The sequence below is a fragment of the Grampus griseus genome (genome assembly GCF_964374135.1).
Source record: "Grampus griseus genome assembly, chromosome: 8".
NCBI classification, from domain to species: domain Eukaryota; kingdom Metazoa; phylum Chordata; class Mammalia; order Artiodactyla; family Delphinidae; genus Grampus; species Grampus griseus.
The window spans coordinates 44,796,948-44,820,801 of NC_139002.1; the positions used below are offsets into that span (position 1 = coordinate 44,796,948).

At 38.5% G+C, this 23,854-nt stretch overlaps 1 protein-coding gene across 1 annotated transcript in view; it reads left to right on the forward strand.

The window, feature by feature from the left end:
* The window catches only part of CTSC (cathepsin C), a 47,466-nt gene extending 31,664 nt beyond the window's left edge, over positions 1-15,802 (forward strand). Inside the window, exons 6-8 of the mRNA XM_082659431.1 lie at positions 545-660; positions 7,179-7,310; positions 14,266-15,802. Of these exons, the coding sequence (XP_082515557.1) occupies positions 545-660; positions 7,179-7,310; positions 14,266-14,768 (751 nt within the window). The 3' untranslated portion in view covers positions 14,769-15,802. The remainder of the gene's footprint in view (positions 1-544; positions 661-7,178; positions 7,311-14,265) is intronic.
* Positions 15,803-23,854: the final 8,052 nt, after the last annotated feature.

The window sequence follows — 23,854 nt, forward strand, 5'->3', positions numbered from 1 at the left end:
TTACACAGCTAGTAAGTGGTAAAGCCATTGGTGGCCATCTTTGTGTCTTACTTTCATCTGTTTATGGAGGTAGTCTGCCTGCTTCTACTTAGATCTTTTATATACATGCCTTCACTTCTTTTACAGCTACCATCACCACCATCTCCAGAGTCAAACATCAGTCATTCCTCTATTTTCTCTAAATCCTTTGTAGGCCATCTTCAATTTCTCACGTCTGCTTTCTTGGTCAAAATCTATTAAAAGTAAGAGAATGCAGCTATTTAGGCATACTAAAATTAGCAATGGCAATATATGAAACCAACATGATTTCACCAGGGAAAATTACTAGATCCTGAAAAAGAAATGGGTAATTTATACAACTTAGTTGTATAATTGACACATTGTATAGTAGACACATTTTTGTATAATAGACACATTGAAACACTGCTAGACAAGTGCTCTTTGGATCTGAATCTACATTCTAGCCGGCCAGGTGGTTGAAATCATGGAATCATCCTCAAAGGAAAGAATATATATTGACATCAAATGTCTATTTCCATCCTAGGCCCAAACCTGCACCAATAACTGCTGAAATACAGAAAAAGATTTTGCATTTGCCAGCGTCCTGGGACTGGAGAAATGTTCGTGGTACCAATTTTGTTACTCCTGTTCGAAACCAAGGTAAAAAAAAAAGTCTGATTTTTTTTTTCATTAATTCATTCTGAAATATTTATTAAACATTTACTATGTGCCAGGCTCTCAGATTTTGGGGATACAGAGGTGAATAGGTTATGATCCACTTTAGTAAAGAAATGGAAAATATATAACTAATGAATACTCACTTCTTTTTGTGTCCATGACAGACTTTGGTAGTAGATAATCTCTCCAGCAGAGCTCAGCATTTCTTCAGTATCCTTCTCAGTGTGTTCCAGGTAGCTAATGAAATTAGAATGATACGTAAGCCAAACTCATTTGCCCTCCTAGTCACAGAGACTTGTGTAGAAACAAAGAATTGCATGCAGCCAAAATTGGTCTTCCTTCTGCAAGTGGTTTGCTGGAATCCTTTTTTTTTTTTTAAATTGAAGTATAATAGATTTACAATGTTGTATTAGTTTCGGGTGTACAGCAAAGTGACTCAGTTTATATATATGTATTCCTTTTCAGATTCTTTTCCATTATAGTTTATTAAAAGACATTGAATATAGTTCCCTGTGCTATACAGTAAGTCCTTGTTGTTTATCTATTTTATATATAGTAGTGTGTATCTGTTAATCCCAAACTCCTGATTTATCCCTCCCCTTTCCCCTTTGGTAACCAGTTTTTTTCTATGTCTGTGAGTCTGTTTCTGTTTTGTAAATAAGTTCATTTGTATTATTTTTTAGATTCTACATGTAAGTGATATATGATATTTGTCTTTGATTTACTTTACTTAGTATGATAATCTCTAGGATCATCATGTTGCTGAAAATGGCAATATTTCATTCTTTTTTATGGCTGAGTAATATTCCATTGTGTATATATACCACATCTTCTTTATGCTGGAATCCTTCTTTACTACCTGTCTGCCCACTCTACCCCTTTTTCCTCCCCCCATCATTTAGTCTTTAATTACTTTAGGAGTCCAGAAAATGAATCCTTAAATTTTTTTCTGGTAAAGTAGAGTTTTTGAGCTGTGTAAAGACCTTTCAATTAACTTTACCCCAGGATAAGACATATAATGGTAAGTATTAACTCAGCTTCCTGAATGGTGGGCTGGAGGCAGAGCCCAGGTTTATCAGAATTATCACTGTAATTGTATTTTATGTTATTTTTGGAAATTGGATACAGGATGAGTAGATTTAATAACTTTTCCTCTCATAGCACTTGAGAGCAAATTATTTTATCCTACATTTTAGCCAACAATGATTGGAGAATCATTTATATAATACTCAGGTTTATTACTTCTAAGCTCATTTTGAAGATAATTACAGTACACATGACTGCTTTGTTACTATAAAATGGGCGTAGTATTTACTGTCTGGAAACATTCTGATTAGTGTCTCCTGAGAGAGGATTATAAATTTATAACACCCAAAGATAAATTGTCCTTCCCCTTTCCTAAAATTCAATGCTAATCAGCCTCTCCCACTTCTCAACATTCACCACCAACCCTTCAGTTCACCCTGACTGAATTCTTGCAAAGTGTTCTGAATATATGGAGCTTTGAGCAGGTCTTACAGCAGCAGTGTTCCTGTCCTTCATCTGACACCAGAGGTCTCATCTCTTTGTCTTTCCTTTGTACCAGTTATTCTGAGACTCTTTGGCTCTAGAGAAAGTGTGGGTCCTGAAATCCATCCCTACCTTTTCTGGGGATAGCTTCCTTGGAAAGGAGAGAAATTTGAAGGTAATTGAGAAATGAATGGAAAGTCGATTAAAGGTTTGATATTAAGAGAGGATTAAAATGTATTCTGTCATCAAACAGGTTTCCTATCCTTATTGGAGAGGATTAAGTAAATACTGCATGTCAAGTGTTGGTTACTGAGGGCTTGGCACATGGTTGTTTCCACTGTGTTGCAGTGTTTATAGAGTATCTAATATGTTAGGAGTTTTTTTTTGGCTGCGTTGGGTCTTTGCTGCTGTGTGTGGACTTTCTTTAGTTGTGACGAGCGGGGCTGCTCTTCGTTGCAGTGTGCAGGCTTTTCATTGTGGTGGCTCGTCTTGTTGTGAAGCACCGGCTCTAGGCACGTGGGCTTCAGTAGTTGCAGCACGCAGGCTCAGTAGTTGCGGCATGCAGGCCCTAGAGCGTGCGGGCTCAGTAGTTGTGGCGCACGGGCTTAGTTGCTCTGCACATGTGGGATCTTCCCAGACCAGGGATTGAACCCGTATCCCCTGCTTCTTAACCACTACGCCACCAGGGAAGTCCAGTAATTTTTGTTTAATGGCTGAGGATATAAAGACCAATATGACATGGTCCTCATCCTAGAAACTACAGTTTAGCAAGACCTGCAAGCAAAACATTAAAATACAGTATAATAACTGCTTTAACAGGGCGTTTTTAAAATTCTTTAGGAAAAGGTTGAAAGAAATATTTAGTTCCACTCACTTCACAAAATATATGATTGACTACTGATGAGATAATTATTCAGGGGAAGGAAATTAGACTTTCTAAAGCTATATCCTTTGACAATGATTTTCTTGTGGCTTGGTAAAAGGTATTGTCATCTCTAATATTCCATATTCTTTGAGTGTTATAAATATGGTTTGTACAGACATGGGCAATTTAAAAACAGAGGGCTTTGACAGATTAATTGCTTTTAAACTGATCCCTCATCTGTAGTATCTTGTTAGGTGTCTGAGAAAATAATGTACTTAGTTGTTCCTCTTTTGATTTCTTTTTGGTTTTCTGTACTTTAGGTTGGGAAAAAATTATTTTCTATTCCTACTAACTGGGCTACTTGGAAATTTCCACTAACTTAAATACACCAGTGTTCTATATAACCTAGAATTCAAAATTACCCACAGTTAAGGGAATTCACAACTTTTCTCTATTTGGAGAGCAAATCAAGATTAATGAAAAAAAAGTATGGCAGGGATGGGGGCAAATTCTTACCTTTACACGTGTTAACATCTCTAAGCACTAGCCATGTAGCCAGGATTTACTTTGATGTGTGAGAGGGAAGAGAGCTAGGAAGTTGCAAGAGGTGGGACTTCCTTTGTTCTTCTCCCAGCTGTGCTGTCTTTATTTATGATTGCGTCTTCAAGAGAGAAGGGGAGTGTCTTTCAGGTCACATTAATTAGGAAATGCAGAGGGTTTTCCTAACTTTAAAATCTAGTTTGTTTAAGTCTTGTTCTAACTACTGTTTATATTAAAACTGGAAGGCAGGGGCCTTAAACTGCTCCACCCTATTCCTTTTACACACAAGATAAAAAGAAATGCCAGATAGGTCAAGTGACTTGCCCAGAGTCACACAGCTGAGTGACGGGGTGGGAGGGAAGGGAAAAAGAATCCTGGCTCCTTACTCCCAGTTCAGTGTTCTCTCCACTGTTAGAAGTTACAGCTGAATATAGTTAAACCATCTGACAATCACATACCCGTTTGAGATTGTGGAAATATGATTACCATAGAGCTCTGTCTGGATCGTCTCCCCATCTTCTTCTTTATTGCCCTGTAGTCTTCTTAAGAGAAAATGGTCCTTTTATTTATTTTTGTTATTTATTTATTTACTATTTGTTTATTGAAGTATAGTTGATTTACAGAATCTAGACTCTGGCCTGACTTCTGAAGAGGCATTACTTACATTGGCAGCTGACCTTCTGGGAACATCAAGGGCTTGAGGAAGGTTATCTCCATTCCTCATTCCTGTGATCTCTCTGTTAACAGAGCACATTCTGAGCCCTTGAATGTACATGTGTTCTGTCCCTCCCACAATGCTGGATGGTCAGATGATGAGGATTTAATAGTTAATACCAAGAGAGATTATTTCTGTGGCTGCCCTGGGCCAAGAATGCTAAATGGCCAAATTGAGGCCATTTCTAGACTCTTGTGATGTTATTTATTGAAAGATCCTGATGTCTCAAGAAAGGAACACTGGCCTTGGCCATTTACTGTCACTCATCTAGTTCTTTGACATTCTGTCATTTGAAAGAGGAGTCCTAAGGACAGTATTATTTGGATGGTTTTGAAAACAAAATGTGCACGTTAATTTCATTCTATCTAGTAACTAGAAGACAGGGAAAGGAAATTTGAAAATTCTTTAAAGTAGATACTGATCTATAAATGGAAAAAGACAGTACTCTGCATTAGGAGACATTTAGATGCTAGCACCTGCCACCCTTTAGTTTTGTGACTTTGGACAGGTCAGTGCTTCTTTTTGAATCTCAGTGTATGTATTATTGAGTAGGTTGCACACTAGATGAATCCCAAGGCCCCTTTCCAAATGTTTCTCTTCTAATCTTCATAATTTAGGTGATCCCTCAGTGGCAAAAGCAGTATGGATAAATCTGAGATGTTTACGGGGAGAATTTTGGGGACCATCAGAATGGTAGCAGTTACAGGGTGATAGGGCTCTAATGGACTAAAAGTAAATATTAACTGTTTCCATTGAAATAACCTTCTTTCCTGGATATAAATATGTATCCACTTATTCATAATTTGACTTTTCTTTCTACAAAGATGCACTGAGTTCCTTCATTGCCTCAGGCATCAAGGTGAAGAAAACAGATTTCCTGTAAATACTCAAAGAAATTCACAATTTAGTTTGAGGAAAACGGTATTAAGTAGTTCAAGTAGGCTTAAGAATGTTAGAGGCTGAGCATAGAGTATCCTGGCTTTCCTTTGTACTCAGGGAGGGACATGAATGAACAGTTACCAGGAGAAGAGAAAAACAGTGCCCCTCATATTTTTAATGGACAGTGTTCTTCTTAATACTTTTTGGAGGAAGACATTCACTAACTAAATTCAGACTTATTAAAGAGAACAAAGGCAGCATTCTCTTTATGTAGAATGAGTGTTTTGAATTGTAATATTGTCTGTTCGTTCATCTTACTTTACGTGCACAAGGGAGTGCTTACCATTCAAGTAATTTGGTAACTAATTAATATTAGTAACTTGAGTAACATGTCAACTTCATTTAATACCAGTGTCTCAGGTTTGGTACAAGCATATCTCCATGTAGAATTTGTATCAGTGGCAGATGTGAAAGAGGCTGTATCATAATGGGGATATTAAGTTATGCTCATTTCTTTCTAGAATTGTAACAAGTGGAAATCCCAGTTTTGTTACATACATTCCATATTTTATTCTGTGTATTTCTTCTACTCACACATATTGAAGAAACAGATAAAAATATTTTTATATAAATTACCTCATAATACAATATTTTTCTTCTCTTGAAGCAGCAACTATATTCCTAGCATATGCTTCTTAAGTAAATTTATTTTGTCTTGCCAGAACATTTACATATTAAATAAAGCTGTTTTCCTTTCCCTTCTCCCCTACCTCCATACAGCTACATTTCAATTCATTTTCCATTTCACTACCTCCATCTGCTTTATATCTTTACTTCCTTACTGGCCACCTTAAATACCATATCTATCATTGTAATTACTCTCTTACCTCCTTGGACTTTGTTGTATTTTGCCTCCTTGACCCTGGTTGAATCCAACTCTCTACTATAATACACCCATACCTGAGCCATTATTAGGGTTAATTCCACCCAACAAGGGCTTTAGAAAATGCCTCTCTGGAGATATTTAAAAGCTTAGCTTATATGTATCCCTCCATTATTTTCTCTCAATTTGATGGCTCAGAATGTTGCAAATGTAAATCATTTCTGCATTAAGAATACTGCCAAATGGAAGCAACCTAAGTGTCCATCGACAGATGAATGGATAAAGAAGATGTGGCACATATACACAATGGAATATTACTCGGCCATAAAAAGAAACGAAATTGAGTTATTTGTAGTGAGGTGGATGGACCTAGAGACTATCATACAAAGTGAAGTAAGTCAGAAAGAGAAAAATAAATACTGTATGCTAATGCATATATATATGGAATATAAAAAAAAGGATCTGAAGAACCTAGGGGCAGGACAGGAATAAAGATGCAGACATAGAGAATGGACTTGAGGACACAGAGAGGGGGAAGGGTAAGCTGGGATGAAGTGAGAGAGTGGCATGGACACATATACACTACCAAATGTAAAATAGATAGCCGGTGGGAAGCAGCCGCATAGCACAGGGAGATCAGCTGGGTGCTTTATGACCACCTAGAGGGGTGGGATAGGGAGGGTGGGAGGGAGACACAAGACGGAGGAGATATGGGGATATATGTATATGTATAGCTGATTCACTTTGTTATAAAGCAGAAACTAACATACCATTGTAAAGCAATTATACGCCAATAAAGATGTTTAAAAAAAAAAGAATATTGTCAAATGCTTTGCAGAAGTTAGGTTTTTTTCTCCCAAAATATTTTCAAGGAAAGCCCCATATAGTAATGATTGCCTTTTGGTGAAAAAACTAAAATCTTAATGTTTGCCTATAAGGTCAGTAGCATTCTTTGATTGAATCTTCTTTATTGTGCTGATCCTTATGAACAAAAACCGCAACACTCAATATAAATATATTAATGTATGTCATGCACTTAAGGTTTCTATGATTCTTTTTGAGTGTGTCAAAGGTCTCTTGGGTTATATATCCTTCTTTTCTATTACCAGGGTCTTGTGGAAGCTGCTACTCATTTGCTTCTATGGGGATGATGGAAGCAAGAATCCGTATACTAACCAACAATACCCAGACCCCAATCTTGAGTCCTCAGGAGGTTGTGTCTTGCAGCCAGTATGCTCAAGGTATGTGTTGTATTTCAGGCACTGTTTACCTGTGTGTAGTTTGCCATTGTTGGCAAAGGCAAAAGGATGGGATAGTAGAGAGATCATAATGTCTTCTGTCAGAAAACCTGGGTGCGATTCACAGAAAGATAGACAACATGAAAAGGCAGAGGGCTATCTATGTACCAGATGAAGGAACAAGATAAAACCCCAGAAAAACAACTAAATGAAGTGGAGATAGGCAACCTTCCAGAAAAGGATTCAGAATAATGAGGGCGAAGATGATCCAGGACCTTGGAAAAAGAGTGGAGACAAAGATCGAGAAGATGCAAGAAATGTTTATAAAACCCCCAGAAGGATTAAAGAACAAACAAACAAAGATGAACAATACAATAACTGAAATGAAAACTACACTAGAAGGAATCAATAGCAGAATAACTGAGGCAGAAGAACGGATAAGTGACCTGGAAAACAGAATGGTGGAATTCACCGCTGCGGAACAGAATAAAGAAAAAAGAATGAAAAGAAGACAGCCTAAGAGACCGTGGGGACAACATTAAATGCAACAACATTCGCATTACAGGGGTCCCAGAAGGAGAAGGGAGAGAGGACCCGAGAAAATATTTGAAGAGTCAAAAACTTCCCTAACATGGGAAAGGAAACAGCCACCCAAGTCCAGGAAGCACAGAGAGTCCAATACAGGATAAATCCAAGGAGAAACACACTGAGACACATAGTAATCAAACTGGCAAAAATTAAAGACAAAGAAAAATTATTGAAAGCAGCAAGGGAAAAATGACAACACACAAGGGAACTCCCATAAGGTTAACAGATGATTTCTCAGCAGAAACTCTACAAGCCAGAAGGGAGTGGCATGATATACTTAAAGTGATGAAAGGGAAGAACCTTACAACCAAGATTACTCTCCCTGGCAAGGATCTCATTCAGACTCGATGGAGAAATCAAAAGCTTTCCAGACAAGCAAAAGCTAAGGGATATCAGCACCACCAAACCAGCTCTACAAGAAATGCTAAAGGAACTTCTCTAAGTGGGAAATGCAAGCGAAGATAAGGACCTACAAAAACAAACCCAAAACAATTAAGAAAATGGTCATAGTAACATACATATCGATAATTACCTTAAACGTGAATGGATTAAATGCTCCAACCAAAAGACACAGGCTTGCTGAATGGATACAAAAACAAGACCCGTATATATGCTGTCTACAAGAGACCCACTTTAGACCTAGGGACACATACAGACTGAAAGTGAGGAGATGGAAAAAGATATTCCATACAAATGGAAATCAAAAGAAAGGTGCAGTAGCAATACCCATATCAGATAAAATAGACTTTAAAATAAAGAATGTTACAACAGACAAGGAAGGACACTACATAATGACCAAGGGATCAATCCAAGAAGAAGATATAACAGTTATAAATATATATGCACCCAACATAGAAGCACCTCAATACATAAGGCAACTGCTAACAGCTATAAAAGAGGAAATCAACAGTAACACAGTAATAGTGGGGGACTTTAACACCTCACTTACACCAATGGATGGATCATCAAAACAGAAAATTAATAAGGAAACAGAAGCTTTAAATGACACAATAGACCAGATAGATTTAATTGATATTTATAGGACATTCCATCCAAAAACAGCAGGTTACACTTTCTTCTCAAGTGTGCATGGAACATTCTCCAGGATAGATCACATCTTGGGTCACAAATCAAGCCTAAGTGAATTTAAGAAAATTGAAATCGTATCAAGCATCTTTTCTGACCACAATGCTATGAGATTAGAAATGAATTACAGGGAAAAAAACGTAAAAAATACAAACACATGGAGGCAAAACAATGCGTTTAGACAAAGAGATCACTGAAGAAATCAAAGAGGAAATCAAAAAATACCTAGAGACAAATGAAAATGAAACGACTATCCAAAACTGCAGCAAAAGCAGTTCTAAGAGGGAAGTTTATAGCTATACAAGCCTACCTCAAGAAACAGGAAAAATCTCAAATAAACAATCTTACCTTACACCTAAAGGAACTAGAGAAAGAAGAACAAACAAAACCCAAAGTTAGCAGAAGGAAAGAAATCATAAAGATCAGAGCAGAAATAAATGAAATAGAAACAAAGAAAACAATAGCAAAGATCAATAAAACTAAAAGCTGGTTCTTTGAGAAGATAAACCATATTGATAAACCATTAGCCAGACTCATCAAGAAAAAGAGGGAGAGGACTCAAATCAATAAAATTAGAAATGAAAAAGGAGAAGTTGCAACAGACACTGCAGAAATACAGAGCATCCTAAGAGACTACTACAAGCAACTCTATGCCAATAAAATGGACAACCTGGAAGAAATGGACAAATTCTTAGAAAGGTATGACCTTCCAAGACTGAACCAGGAAGAAATAGAAAATATGAACAGACCAATCACAAGTAATGAAACTGTGATTAAAAATCTTCCAACAAACAAAAGTCCAGGACCAGATGGCTTCACAGGTGAATTCTATCAAACATTTAGAGAAGAGCAAACACCTATCCTTCTCAAACTCTTCCAAAATGTTGCAAAGGAAGGAACACTCCCAAACTCATTCTATGAGGCCACCATCACCCTGATACCAAAACTGGACAAAGATGCTACAACAAAAGAAAATTACAGTGCTTCCCTGGTGGCGCAGTGGTTGAGAGTCTGCCTGCTGATGCAGGGGACACGGTTTTGTGCCCTGGTCTGGGAAGATCCCATATGCCACGGAGCAGCTAGGCCCGTGAACCATGGCCACTGAGCCTGCGTATCCAGAGCCTGTGCTCCGCAATGGGAGAGGCCACAACAGTGCGAGGCCGCATACTGCAAAAAAAAAAAAAAGAAAGAAAATTACAGACCAATATCACTGATGAATATAGATGCAAAAATCCTCAACAAAATACTAGCAAACAGAATCCAACAACACATTAAAAGGATCATACACCATGATCAACTGGGATTTATCCCAGGGATGCAAGGATTCTTCAATATATGCAAATCAATCAATGTGATACACTATATTAACAAATTGAAGAATAAAAAACATATGATCATCTCAATAGATTCAGAAAAAGCTTTTGAAAAAATTCAATACCCATTTATGATCAAAATTCTCCAGAAAGTGGGCATAGAGGGAACCTACCTCAACATAATAAAGTCTATATATGACAGACCCACAGCAAACATCATTCTCAATGGTGAAAAGCTGAAAGCATTTCCTCTAAGATCATGAAGAAGACAAGGTTGCCCACTGTCACCACTATTATTCAACATAGTTTTCGAAGTTTTAGCCACAGCAATCAGAGAAGAAAAAGAAATAAAAGGAATCCTGATCTGGAAAGAAGAAGTAAAACTGTCAGTGTTTGCAGATGACATGATACTATACATAGAGAATCCTAAAGATGCTACCAGAAAACTACTAGAGCTAATCAATGAATTTGGTAAAGTTGCAGGATACAAAATTAATGCACAGAAATCTCTTGCATTCCTATATACTAATGATGAAAAATCTGAAAGAGAAATTAAGGAAACACTCCCTTTTACCATTGCAACAAAAAGAGTAAAATACCTAGGAATAAACCTACTTAGGGAGAGAAAAGACCTGTAAGCAGAAAACTCTAAGACACTGATGAAAGAAATTAAAGATGATACCAACAGATGGAGAGAGATACCATGTTCTGGGATTGGAAGAATCAATATTGTAAAAATGACTATACTACCCAAAGCAATCTACAGACTCAATGCAATCCCTATCAAATTACCAATAGCATTTTTCACAGAACTAGAACAAAATACCTTAAAATTTGTATGGAGACACAAAAGACCCTGAATACCCAAAGCAGTCTTGAGGGAAAAAAGCAGAGCTGGAGGAATCAGGCTCCCTGACTTCAGACTATACAAAAAGCTACAGTAATCAAGACAATATGGTACTGCCACAAAATAGAAATATAGATCAATGGAACAAGATAGAAAGCCCAGAGATAAACCCACGCACTTATGGTCAATTAAGCTATGACAAAGGAGGCAAGGATATACAATGGAGAAAAGACAGTCTCTTCAATAAGTGGTGCTGGGAAAAGTGGACAGCTACATGTAAAAGTATGAAATTAGAACACTCCCTAACACCATACACAAAAGTAAAGTCAAAATGGATTAGAGACCTAAATGTAAGACTGGACACTATAAAACTCTTAGAGGAAAACATAGGAAGAACACTCTTTGACATACATCACAGCAAGATCTGTTTTGATCCACCTCCTAGAGTAATAGAAATAAAAACAAACATCAACAAATGGGACCTAATGAAACTTAAAAGCTTTTGCACAGCAAAGGAAACCATAAACAAGACGAAAAGATAATCCTCAGAATGGGCGAAAATATTTGCAAATGAATCAACGGACAAAGGATTAATCTCTAAAATATATAAACAGCTCATGCAGCTGAATGTTAAAAAACTAAATAACCCAGTCAAAAAATGGGCAGAAGACCTAAATAGACATTTCTCCGAAGAAGACATACAGATGGCCAAGAGGCACATGAAAAGCTGCTCAACATCACTAATTATTAGAGAAATGCAAATCAAAACCACAATGAGGTATCACCTCACACCAGTTAGAATGGGCATCATCAGAAAATCTACAAACAACAAATGCTGGAGAGGGTGTGGAGAAAAGGGAACCCTCTTGCACTGTTGGTGGGAATGTAAATTGATACAGCCACTATGGAGAACAGTATGGAGGTTCCTTAAAAAACTAAAAATAGAACTACCATATGACCCAGCAATCCCACTACCGGGCATATACCCAGAGAAAGCCATAATTCAAAAAGATACATGCACCCCAATGTTCTTTGCAGCACTATTTACAATAGCCAGGTCATGGAAGCAACCTAAATGCCCATTGACAGACGAATGGATAAAGCAGATGTGGTACATATATACAATGGAATATTACTCAGCCATAAAAAGGAACGAAATTGGGTCATCTGTTGAGACGTGGGTGGATCTAGAGACTGTCATACAGAGTGAAGTCAGAAAGAGAAAAACAAATATCGTGTATTAATGCATATATTTGGAACCTAGAAAAATGGTACAGATGAACTGGTTTGCAGGGCAGAAATTGAGACACAGATGTAGAGAACAAACTTATGGACACCAAGGTGGGAAAGTGGTGGGGGAGGTGGGGGTGGTGGTGTGATGAATTGGGCGATTGGGATTGGCATGTATACACTGATGTGTATAAAACTGATGACTAATAAGAACCTGCTGTATACAAAAATAAATAAAATAAAATTCAAAAATTCAGAAAAAAAAACAATCCTGGGTGCAACTTCTGGCCGTATCACTTATTATTGAGTGGTTTCTCATGGAATTCACTGTACCATCCAGCAACATGTCAATAATTGCTATATTTTGAGTAAGCACTGGCTCTTAGGAGCCTCTTACATGCATTACCCAACAGTGCTCAAACCCTGAAAGAGTAGCTGTTATCCTATTTATAGACAAGGAACAGACATGAAGTTGTTCTATAGTATTTTGAAGGCCACTCAGCTTCTAAGCATGAATCTCAGTCCCAAATAAGGTCTCATTCTGAAACCTAATTCTTATTGAAATCATACAAAACTGGTTTCTCTCCAGAAGGATTTAAAAATTGTGTACGTAGGCTTCTAGAACAGGCTATACGTAAGGTGTGTAGAAAGCCCGGCTGCCGTTGATTCAGGGAGAAACATTCTCATTTTAAAGTTTTCTGCTGTCAACCCCAGGTTTGGCTACTAGAGACTTTCTCAGTCCACCAGTGAAACTGCTGGTGAATGATTGTCAGTGAGCCTTTCCTTCTTTCTGAAATACTTATTAAACTCTGACATTGTGACTTTTGGGCCCTGGGGACTCTGAAGTATCAAGAGAGTCCTTACCCTCATGAAGCTTACAGTTACGTGAGGAAAACAGAAATTAAATAATTATAAGAACAATGAAGAAAAAGGGTTCTGGATGTGTATACAGGCATACCTCATTTTATTGTGCTTCTCAGATACAGCATGGTTTTTTGTTTTTTGTTTTTTACAAATTGAAGGTTCGTGGCAACCCTGCATCGAGCAGGTCTGTCAGTGCCATTTTTGCAACAGGATTTGCTCACTTCATGTCTCTTTATCACATTTTGGTAATTCTTGAAATATTTCCAACCCTCTGCCAGCAAAACGGTTATAACTCATTGAATGCTCTGGTGATGGTTAGTGGGTTTTTTTTAGCAATAAAGCATTTTAAAATTAAGGTGTGTGTACTGTTTTTTAGACAAAATGCACACTTAATAGACTACAGTAGACTGTAAACATAACTTTTATATGCACTAGGAAACCAAAACGTTTGTGTGACTTTATTGTGATATTTGCTTTATTGTGGTAGTCTGGAACTGAACCTGCAGTGTCTCTGAGATATGCTTGTAATAGGGCCAGGACTGGAGGAAGGATATGGGGACCTAATTTAGACTTTTCTGCAAGAGGCGGTCAGAGAAGACTTCCTTGAGGAAGTGTCTGGCTATTTAATAATGACAATAATAGCGAACTTTTATTGCTTTTACATGAAGTAATTCATTTAATCCTACAAGGAAGGTGCTATTGCTATCTATATTTTACAGATAAGTAAACAGAGGTACAGAGAAATTATCAATTCTTAACCCAGTTTTGGATTGAGCCTCTATAGTCAGGCTTCAGAGCCTCCCACTTAACCACGAAGCTACCTTCCATAGGAGGTGCCAGATAAATGTCTGTCAAATAGATGGCTGATGGATGGATGCATGAAGTGGTATTTAAGCTAAGAAACAACTTCTAGGGGCGACATAAAGAATAATTAATGGCGTAGAAAAGAAAAAATATGAAATGGGACAGTTTGTTTTGTACCCCTTTCTAATAGAGGGTAATAATAACTCTGTGTGTTCTTCATTCTCAGGCTGTGAAGGTGGCTTCCCATACCTCATCGCAGGAAAGTATGCCCAAGATTTTGGGCTGGTGGAAGAGGCCTGCTTCCCCTACACAGGCACAGATTCTCCATGCAAACTGAAAGAGGACTGCTTCCGTTACTACTCCTCCGAGTACCACTATGTGGGAGGTTTCTATGGGGGCTGCAATGAAGCCCTGATGAAGCTTGAGCTGGTCCATCATGGGCCCATGGCAGTTGGGTTTGAAGTCTACGATGACTTCTTCCACTACCACAAGGGGATCTACCACCACACTGGTCTGAGAGACCCTTTCAACCCCTTTGAGCTGACCAATCACGCTGTCCTGCTGGTGGGCTATGGCACTGACTTGGCCTCTGGACTGGATTACTGGATTGTTAAAAACAGCTGGGGCCCTGGCTGGGGTGAGGGTGGTTACTTCCGGATCCGCAGAGGAACCGATGAGTGTGCAATTGAAAGCATAGCACTGGCGGCCACACCAATTCCTAAATTGTAGGGTGTACCTCCCAGCGTTTCAGACTGATCACCGTCAGTCATGAAAGGAAACTGACTTATTCACAGACTAGAGACTTTTACCGTATGGCTACTGCAATGTCAAAAGGTTACAAATAGATCCCTATGAAGATTTGTGCCTTTAAAATTAAAACTGCCCTTGACCGTAATATACTTTCCCATTGAACACCAGCCTGCTTTTTCCTAAATATTCAGTGAAATGAGGTTTTTATGGATGATGGTAAACTATGAAGTAATGGATTTTGCTAATCATTTGTGATTCAAACAGATGCTGTATTTTTAAAAGTCTGTGTGAATGCACAGGCTTATTTTTTAATTGTACAAATCATGAGAAAATATGGCAATGATTATTAAATTTAAAAAGTTTTTGTAAATATTCAGGTGATATGTATTATGAAATTTATGTATGTGCTTAAGAGAATTTTTAATCTTGACTCCTTCAGTTGTATTTACTTCTCTCACTTATGTAAATACTTTAAAAAGGAAAATCAGGGTATTTCAACTAAAAACAACAAAATTATGAACGTTTACAATAGGGGGTATACTCAGTTAATGTCTAGTGAACCCTGAAGTTATCTTCTGAAGATTTGATGAGACAGAGATTATAAAGAAAAGATACAGGAGTTTTGATAAGAGTCTGATTATTGGTTAAACCTTCTTATGGTGTATCTTGCATTTGGAAGTATTGGTTAGCCTTCATTGGCTGAGCAGTAATAGCCTAATTCGTGGAATATTAGCAGTTTATATTTGGTCAGATCTTTGGGATCTCCAAGGGATATTTCACAGTGATATGAAATCTCCACACTGAGTAAACAGATAGGATCCATTAGAAATAATAGATTAGGCAAAATTAGGCAAATTAGAGCTCTAAAGTTTGTTATCTAAACAAATAAAAGCTCTAAAGTTTATTTGTAGTTCAAATAAACAAGAACTACAAGGCTTTTAGAGCTGAAAGGGACCTTGAAGATGGTTCAGTGTAACTTCCTCTTAACCAGAAAAAGGCACTGAGGCTTATACAGAGGGCAAGTGACTCATCCAAGGTCACACAGCTGGTAAATGATGAGTCTAGATTAGAACCTAGATTTTCTAAGTCTGGTTCTCCTTGAGTGACTTAGACACTGAATCTCTGTGCTTTCCACCAGAGTATCCAAAATCACCAGGGATACTAGATGCATAGTTGGAAATTTCACATTGACATGTTAAGTCTCAGTTTTGTCTTAAACCTCATGTACTTTTTGTATTGCAATTCACTACAATGACTTTTTTTTTTTTTTTTCTTTTTTTTTTGCGGTACGCGGGCCTCTCAACTGTTGTGGCCTCTCCCATTGCAGAGCACAGGCTCCGGACGCGCAGGCTCAGTGGCCATGGCTCACGGGCCCAGCCGCTCTGCGGCATGTGGGATCTTCCTGGACCGGGGCACGAACCCGTGTACCCTGCATCAGCAGGCGGACTCTCAACCACTGTGCCACCAGGGAAGCCCTACAATGACATTTTTACTCTTCTTAAACTGAAGGGTTATTCGAGGAGTTTGCCTCGTATTTAAAGTGTGGCTTCTTGGGCCTCCTGGTACATGGCTGCATACCTTTGACCTTTTTACCACATGATGACAAAGAAGCAGACACTCTGAATGGCAGGCATAGCCAGAGTTCTTATTATCTGGAAGGCCTCCAAGGAGGTGTATTTTCCTTGTTACTGTTACTGGTGGAATGTAATAATTATAATCCTAATTTATGCCTAGCCTTGTTGCTACATGAAAGTGTAAATAGACTTTGAAATCAAGCAGGAATTTATTTTTCACTAAAATTTATAAAGATATACTACCTGTCAGCTTAATAGCTAAGATTTTCTTTAACCCATTAAGTGTGCGCTCATCCTCTGGTGTTTACTTGGACAGCAGTCAGTTGACACATGTGAGAGCACGTCCTGAAGGTGAAGAGCACCCATGCTTTTGCACAATTTCATGGGGACCCTGGCTGAGCTCTGAAGGAAAATCGTTGCTCGTATCATTCTTTAAATAATCTAGGAAATATTGAAGGACTAAGGACTATAGTTGTGAACTTAACTGGCAATGGGAAGCAGGTCTCACAAGCATGATTAGTTGAGGACAAGCAATGGTTTGAAAAGGGCCTAAGTTTTCAGAGGTGCACGCAGGATTGCCCAGAGAGCTCAAGTTACACTGCCTTCAACTTGCATTTTCTGCTGTGGGAGGTCTGCTTTTCCTATTGCTCTACAAGAGAAAGATCACCATTTCATCCACAGTGGTGGAATTCATTCAAGACGTTGACTAAATCATGGTTCCTTAAGCCATGTAATTAAACTGTTAAGCTATACAAAAAGCAAGTTTCATTGTCTGAAACTTGTTTGTATTGGTGCTAACAGAACATATCATCAAAGTCTGTTGAGCAAATGAGCTCTGGAAAAAAATGGGTTGGGAACTCTGGCTAACCTCCCCAAACACATGCCCAGAAAAGCTACAGTAGTGATGTGCGTGGATGACACCATTGGCCACAAAGCAAAACATAAGTTTAGCTGGGCCATCTAGCACAAGCATCGTCGTGACCCTGGTGCCTCAGTGCCTGGGTAAGATTGCTTGCTCTGCCACACGAGCCATGAGAACTTGGGCAGTTTACTTAACCTACCAGTGCTTCTATTTCCTCATCTGTAAACTGGGGATAATGGGATAAATATCTATCACGGTCTGAACTCTCCTTAAACTCTTGCTATTATAATAAAGGAACCAAAAGGGTTTACACTTTTGAATGACATTTATTTGGTTTAAGGTCAGGACTTAGCCCATCCCAAGTGCGTACACTAACGTAAATTCAGATAATGAAGTTTCCCTGGCCATTCAAACTTGCTCACTGAACTCTGACTTCTAAACACTGACCTCAGGAACCGAATAGATTTGGATAGTAAGGGATATGTGTATCCACTTCACAGAGCTCTGAAGGATTAAACGCCTTCATATATGGAAAGTCGGTACACCAGTGCTTGGGACGTAGTAAGGGTATATAAATATTAGTTACTGTTCAAGTCATCTTTTTCCCAATTCAAATTGTAATCTTTTGCTATGAGGAAGCAGCTCACGTGTATTCTATTAATAAACAAGCTCTACTCTGAAAGGATACAGGAGGGGCTTCGGAAATTTTTTTTAAAGGGAGTAAAAAACAACAGAGGAACATGGCTCAAAGAAACCCACGGAGAAAAATCTTCGAAAACGTTATGAATTAGGGAGTTGATTTTGATTTTCTGGTCCAGAAGTTTTTACAACCCGCACCACATCATTGCCTCTGCTGCTGCCTGTGTGGAAAGAATAAGTGTGAGAGGCGATCAGGTTTAGATTGCTACAGCAGAGATGAAAATCAAGACCCAGCTGACAGCAAGTAACTTTGAAGCAAAAAAAAACCCAAAAACTAAAGGTTAAGCTAACGTTGTAACAATTTGATTTTCCTAATCAGGATTTTCCTATCAGGATAAGCATAGCAGATTCACATAACAATAGAGCTGGAAGGTCATCTAGTCCACCTCTGTCATTAAAATAAAAATGGGTTCAGTGAGGTGAAATAACATGCCTGGGGTTCTGGCTAATAAAGATAAATCTAGACCCCAGTGCGTCAAGAACTTTCTACTGTACCTGCTGCCTCCCAATTAAGAAAAATGGAAAAAGAAATATAAATGTTATGAGACAACCTGACCTCATACTGTAAAATCATTTCTAAGATCCTTTCCAGTTCTCAGAAATCCTATTCTGAACTCTTGATGGCAAGTGCTCTGGTTTCGGAGGTTTAATCTAACAGTTTTCCTCTAAATATAGTGATGTTAATATTTATATTTCTTAACTGTAATAAAGATTTATTTTTGGCCTAAAGTTAAGTAGAGACTTCCTGACCAAGACAGGAGAGCTTTAGACATAACAAATTCTTCAGCTCTGATGGGAAATGCATGGACTGGAAATTGTACGTTGGTTGTGCATTAGTTAGCCATTAGGTCTTAATTTCATTAGCTGTAAAATACTGACTTCATTGAATTGTAGTTCTGATTCAAAGTGGATTTGCCTAAAATCGCCTGGACTGTAAAATAATTGAATCCTCAGCAGACATTAGGGCTGCCCTGCACAATGTCCTCTTGATGACAGCAAACCAAAATTGCAGGAGATAAACTAGCCCTTGGACAGAACATGCAACACGTGCCTTTGTTGGTGTCTTCATTTCTCCTTTCAGAAGTCCATTTATCAAGATCCCTTTTCCCCACATGCCTTTGAGGAGCTAGCAGAAGTAAGAAACTTAACCTCTCCTTCTCCGATTTTGAGGATGTGATGTTGATACACTTTGATTTTGAACTTTTGGTCCTAAAAGGCAATTTATAGAATTCAAATTCAATTCTATAGGTAGTTAAATAAGGAAAGACTGTGATAAACTCCAAACCCCCCAAGTTGAGGGGAAAAAAAGCAGACTTGTTTCTTCCTCTAATACAAAAGGTCTAAAGAGATTGAAATCCTAGCAAATCAATTGAAAAGAAATAACTTGGAGAAATAGCCTTCCCCCGGGGAAATGAGGGGAATGCCAGGAAGCTAGGGCTGTGCATTAAAGTAATCATTGAGATGATTTGTTTTTTTCTTGTAATGTATTTTCTGCAGCTTCAAAAGTATTGAATAGTTTCAAGTGAAGTATAAGATAAATGATAGAAAATGAATACTTTTAGTGTCAGATTTTTATACCCCCCATTCTCTCATTTTTGGGGTTTCTGGAGAGCTAAAAGAAAAGCCTGTTTTCCCTGTAGATAACTATTCCTATGCCACCATAAGAAATGCACAGTATTCCCAAGAGACACAATCCCAGTTCTGTAGACTAAAATTCAGTGGAGTAACAAGGATGGGTCTATGGAGAGAAAGTAAACAAAACAGCGCTGAAGATATCATGAACTCAGATAGTTTTGATCCTCCAGGGTTTGTCATTTAGACCTTAGTCTAAACATAGTCTGAACATAGATCTCTAGTCTTCAGTGTTCACTTGTTAAAAGGTGATGCCAAGGGCAGCGTGGCCAAAGCCAGGGCTGGAGACACGGACACGGCCAGAGCGGGGTGCCCGTGTTGGGAGGCGAGTGGTGGCTGAGGTCTGTCTATGGATTTTGAGCATCTGAGGGTGACCTCTGAATTTAAGCATTCCTTGCTGCTCCCTCACCCTTAAGAAAAAAAAAAAAGTTTCAAAGAAGCCGTGAGTGATTATATATTATCTGCCTTGTAAAAAAAGGTTTACAATGGTAAAGGTGCAGTACAAAATAAGTTAGAAATAAGTGAGCAAACTGAAGCAAAAAGAAGAAAAAGGTAAAAAAATAGGATGTGGCCATGAATAGAGTCTGCATAGAGTCTAGCACATTACCTGATACATGAGGATCATGCTTCAACAGTGGGTCTGAACCAGAAGTGATTTTTGTCCCTCATGGGACATCCGGCGATGTTTGTAGACATTTGGGTTGTCACACTAGGGGAGGAGACGCACTCCACAATGAAGAATTATCCAGTGCCAAATGTCAACAGTGCCAAGGTGGAGAAAGTCTGCACTACGACATGCCAACTCCTTTATGCTTTCTTCCCCACCACCAAAGGAATGTGATGGGCTTTGGAGGAGGGAGAGAATTCTGAGGGTATCTCAGAAGCTTCCAGAACCTGAGCTGAACTTTGAAGAATCAAAAGGAGTAGTAAAAGGCAGGGAAGGCCCAGGGAGTGGGGGCACATTGAAGTTGTGAGACAAGGTAAGAGCACTGCCCCTCAGTTTCAAGACAACAGGCTGAGCCCATTGTGTACTAGCCCCACCCAACAGGAACCCAGTGATAAGTTCCAATAGGAACTTGTTAAATATATAGTCTTAACTTACAATAAGAATGGGGCTCATTGATGGATCAGAAATTGGATGAATTCTTATTTCAAAAAAGGAGGAGGGCAGCAAATGGGAAGGTAGGATCCTAATTGGAGGCCCACGTGAGTGAGAAAATTCTGCCATAGAAGATGAACACACCATCTCAACCCACCAAACATTTGATCGAGATAAGGATAAAAAGAAGAGAGGTTGTAGTATTTTTGCTTACAAAGAGCATTTACTTGGGATTTGAACCCAGGTCTCTACGTTGTAGAACCACAGCTCTTAACTGCTCTATACTTCCTCCCTCAAGATGTCCTTCCTGTGTTTCTCCTCGTGGTGTGTTCATTTTTCAGGCCCTGGTCCGTTGTATTCTTCTTTGTCATTTTGTAGGTAAATATTACACTTGCTCAAGCCCTGAGAGATGCCTTCCTCTTAAACCAGGATGAATAAATGAAGGGTGGTCTCAGAGATAGAGGTTAAGTCAAGAGAGGAACGGTGAGAAAGGAATGACACACTCTATCTTAAACATGTTGCATTTCAGCTGACCACTGCAAAAGCAGGGAAAACTCTTCTTTCAACAAGTGTCTCACCAGAAATGTGATAGCTATTCTCAGGAAGGATTTGGCAAACCTAATATTTAGCAGATTTGCAACAACAACTCTAAGCTCAAATGGAAGGTATCTTCTGGCAGTGCATCCAGCCCTCCAAGGGAGGATGGATTATTTTACTTGGAATGATATGGCAAGGAAGGTATTAAGGACAGTAACTTCTTTCCAGTATAAAATTAATTAATTAATTAAAGAAGAAAGATGACTGAGGCCTTCTCTGCTGTATTCCACGTGTACCTCAGGATGTTGGTAGAAAAGGTATCAATGCAGGATGGGTTCACAGAACACATCTGGGTTCACAGAAAGTTTAAAGTCCATCTGGGCACTCAAGGATTTTTTCTATATATTTGAACTGCCTGCCTGTTGGGATTTTAAAGTTTGGGATAATAAAAAATAAATTAAAAAAGAAATGGCTCCTGCAATTTTTGCATACATTTTTACTGAATTCAGCTCAGAGTCCTTCAGCATGAAGAGTGCTGGCTTTGGCAATCATCCAGAAAACACCTCTTAGGAGGAGCCTCTCTGTTTTTGTTTTGTAGCAACTTTGCACAATTAATGACAGCATTATTTACAGTTATAAGAAGTTGGAAACAACCTAGTGGTCCAAGAAATAGGAAATATGTCATTTATAGTACACAAGCTTGACAATATATTATACAGTAGTAAAAATAACTGTGCCTCCAATATAACAACATTAAGAAATGTTTATGTTATAATACATAGAAAAATGATACCGTGTTTTGTTACATAAAAAGCAAATGGACATGTAAGCATCTTCAAAAGGGCAGGAAGTTTATGAATGGATAAAGTTATTTCCTTTATTGGTTTTGTTATAACAGCTATGTTATATATAACAGAAAATGTAATCAAAATTTGCACAGCCAAGAAGCCCTCATCACATAAATATGCTCAGGTCTCTCTCCCCTCATAAAAAGCCACCAACTTTTCATCCTACAGCAAATATCACATTACTTTTTCCTTCTTTCAACAGCTAAGCTTCTTCAAGGAAGCTTTTTTTTTTACCTTCTCTCTTTGTGTTTTCTCCTTAATGTCATGAAATCTGCCTTCCACCAGGTCACTTCATTGAAGTTGTTCACATCAGGGTAAGCAAAAAAACACCTTGTTACTTAAAGCAGTTTTCAGTCTTTTTCTCAGCATTTGATATTTGGTCATGCCTTCCTTAACCTTGCACTTCCCAGCTTTCAGATCTCTATTTCTTTGCAGTTCCCTTTTCAGACTCCTGGTCCCCCACCCATTCCCTAATTTTACTATTCCTCCAGCTTCTATACAATCCTCTTTCCCCATCACTATATATTATCTCAAGTTGAGCTTTTTCACAGTCAGTATATATTATCTACGTGCTGGTGAATCCCAAATCTAGCCTCCATCTCCAGAGCTCATGTATTAGTTATCTAATTGTGGCATAACACAATACCCAAAGACCCAGTGGTTTAAACTAACACAAATTTGTTATCTTATCATTGATGTGGGTCTGGAATCCAGGTGCAGTTTCACTGGATTCTGTGCTTCATGGGCCTCTCACAAGGCTGCAGTCAAGGTGTCAGCCTATGGTCTTCAGTCTCATCTGAAGGTTCACCTGGGGAAGGCTCACCCAGAAATTGTAGGCAGTATTCAGTTCCTTGCAGATTTTTGGATTAAAGGCCTCAGTTTCTTGCTGACTGCTGACCAGAGGCTACCCTCAGTGCCTTGCCATATGGGCCTCTCCAATATGAGAGCTTGTTCACCTAAGTGTGCAAGCTATGATAGCAATAGAGGGAGTGTACTAACAAGGTAGGATTCAAAATCTTTGTAACCCAATCATGGAAGAGATATTCCATGAGATATCCTCAATGTTCTCACATTCTATTGGTCAGAAGCAAATTACTCAAGGACAGAGTATTACAGAAAGCCTGAATACCAAGAGATGGAGATCATTGGGGCCATGATAATGGTCTTCCCATAACTTTAAACCAGATATCTCCCTTCTTACTTGTACCTAGATTTACGAGTCCCATTAGCCAGTGCAAAATGCACAAATCTGAGTACATCATCTTTGTCCCATCCCTGAAGCAAGCTCATTTCCATTATTTTAGTTATTGGCACCCTCATTCACCCAGTTTCCAAAATCAGAAACCTAGGTATTTCATTGATTTATTCCTCTTCCTCACCCACGCGATGTTCAATTGGTCGTGACCTCCTACCAATTCTAATTTCTAAATACCTGTTAAATCTGTCTCTCCACACATCTGCCTTAAACTATTCTGCCTTAAACTATCATGATCTGTAAATTGTGTCACTGGTATATCCTCCTAACATACCTTTCTACTTCCAGCCTTGCTCTCTCCAATCCTCACCACAGCAAAGTTGACGATGTCACATCTCTGTTTAAAATCTTTAACGGCTTCCCATAGCTCAGGAATATTTCAAGGTGGACAGGCTAGTAACCTAAAAATGGACATTCAATAAACCTGTGGTTTTCATAATGCGGACTTCAGAAATTCAAACTCAGCAAAATCTTCTTGGCTGGTAGGGATACACAGAAGTTGAGTGACAAATATTATGAGGAAAATAGTTTTCTATTTGAAACTCCTAAGTAGGATGCA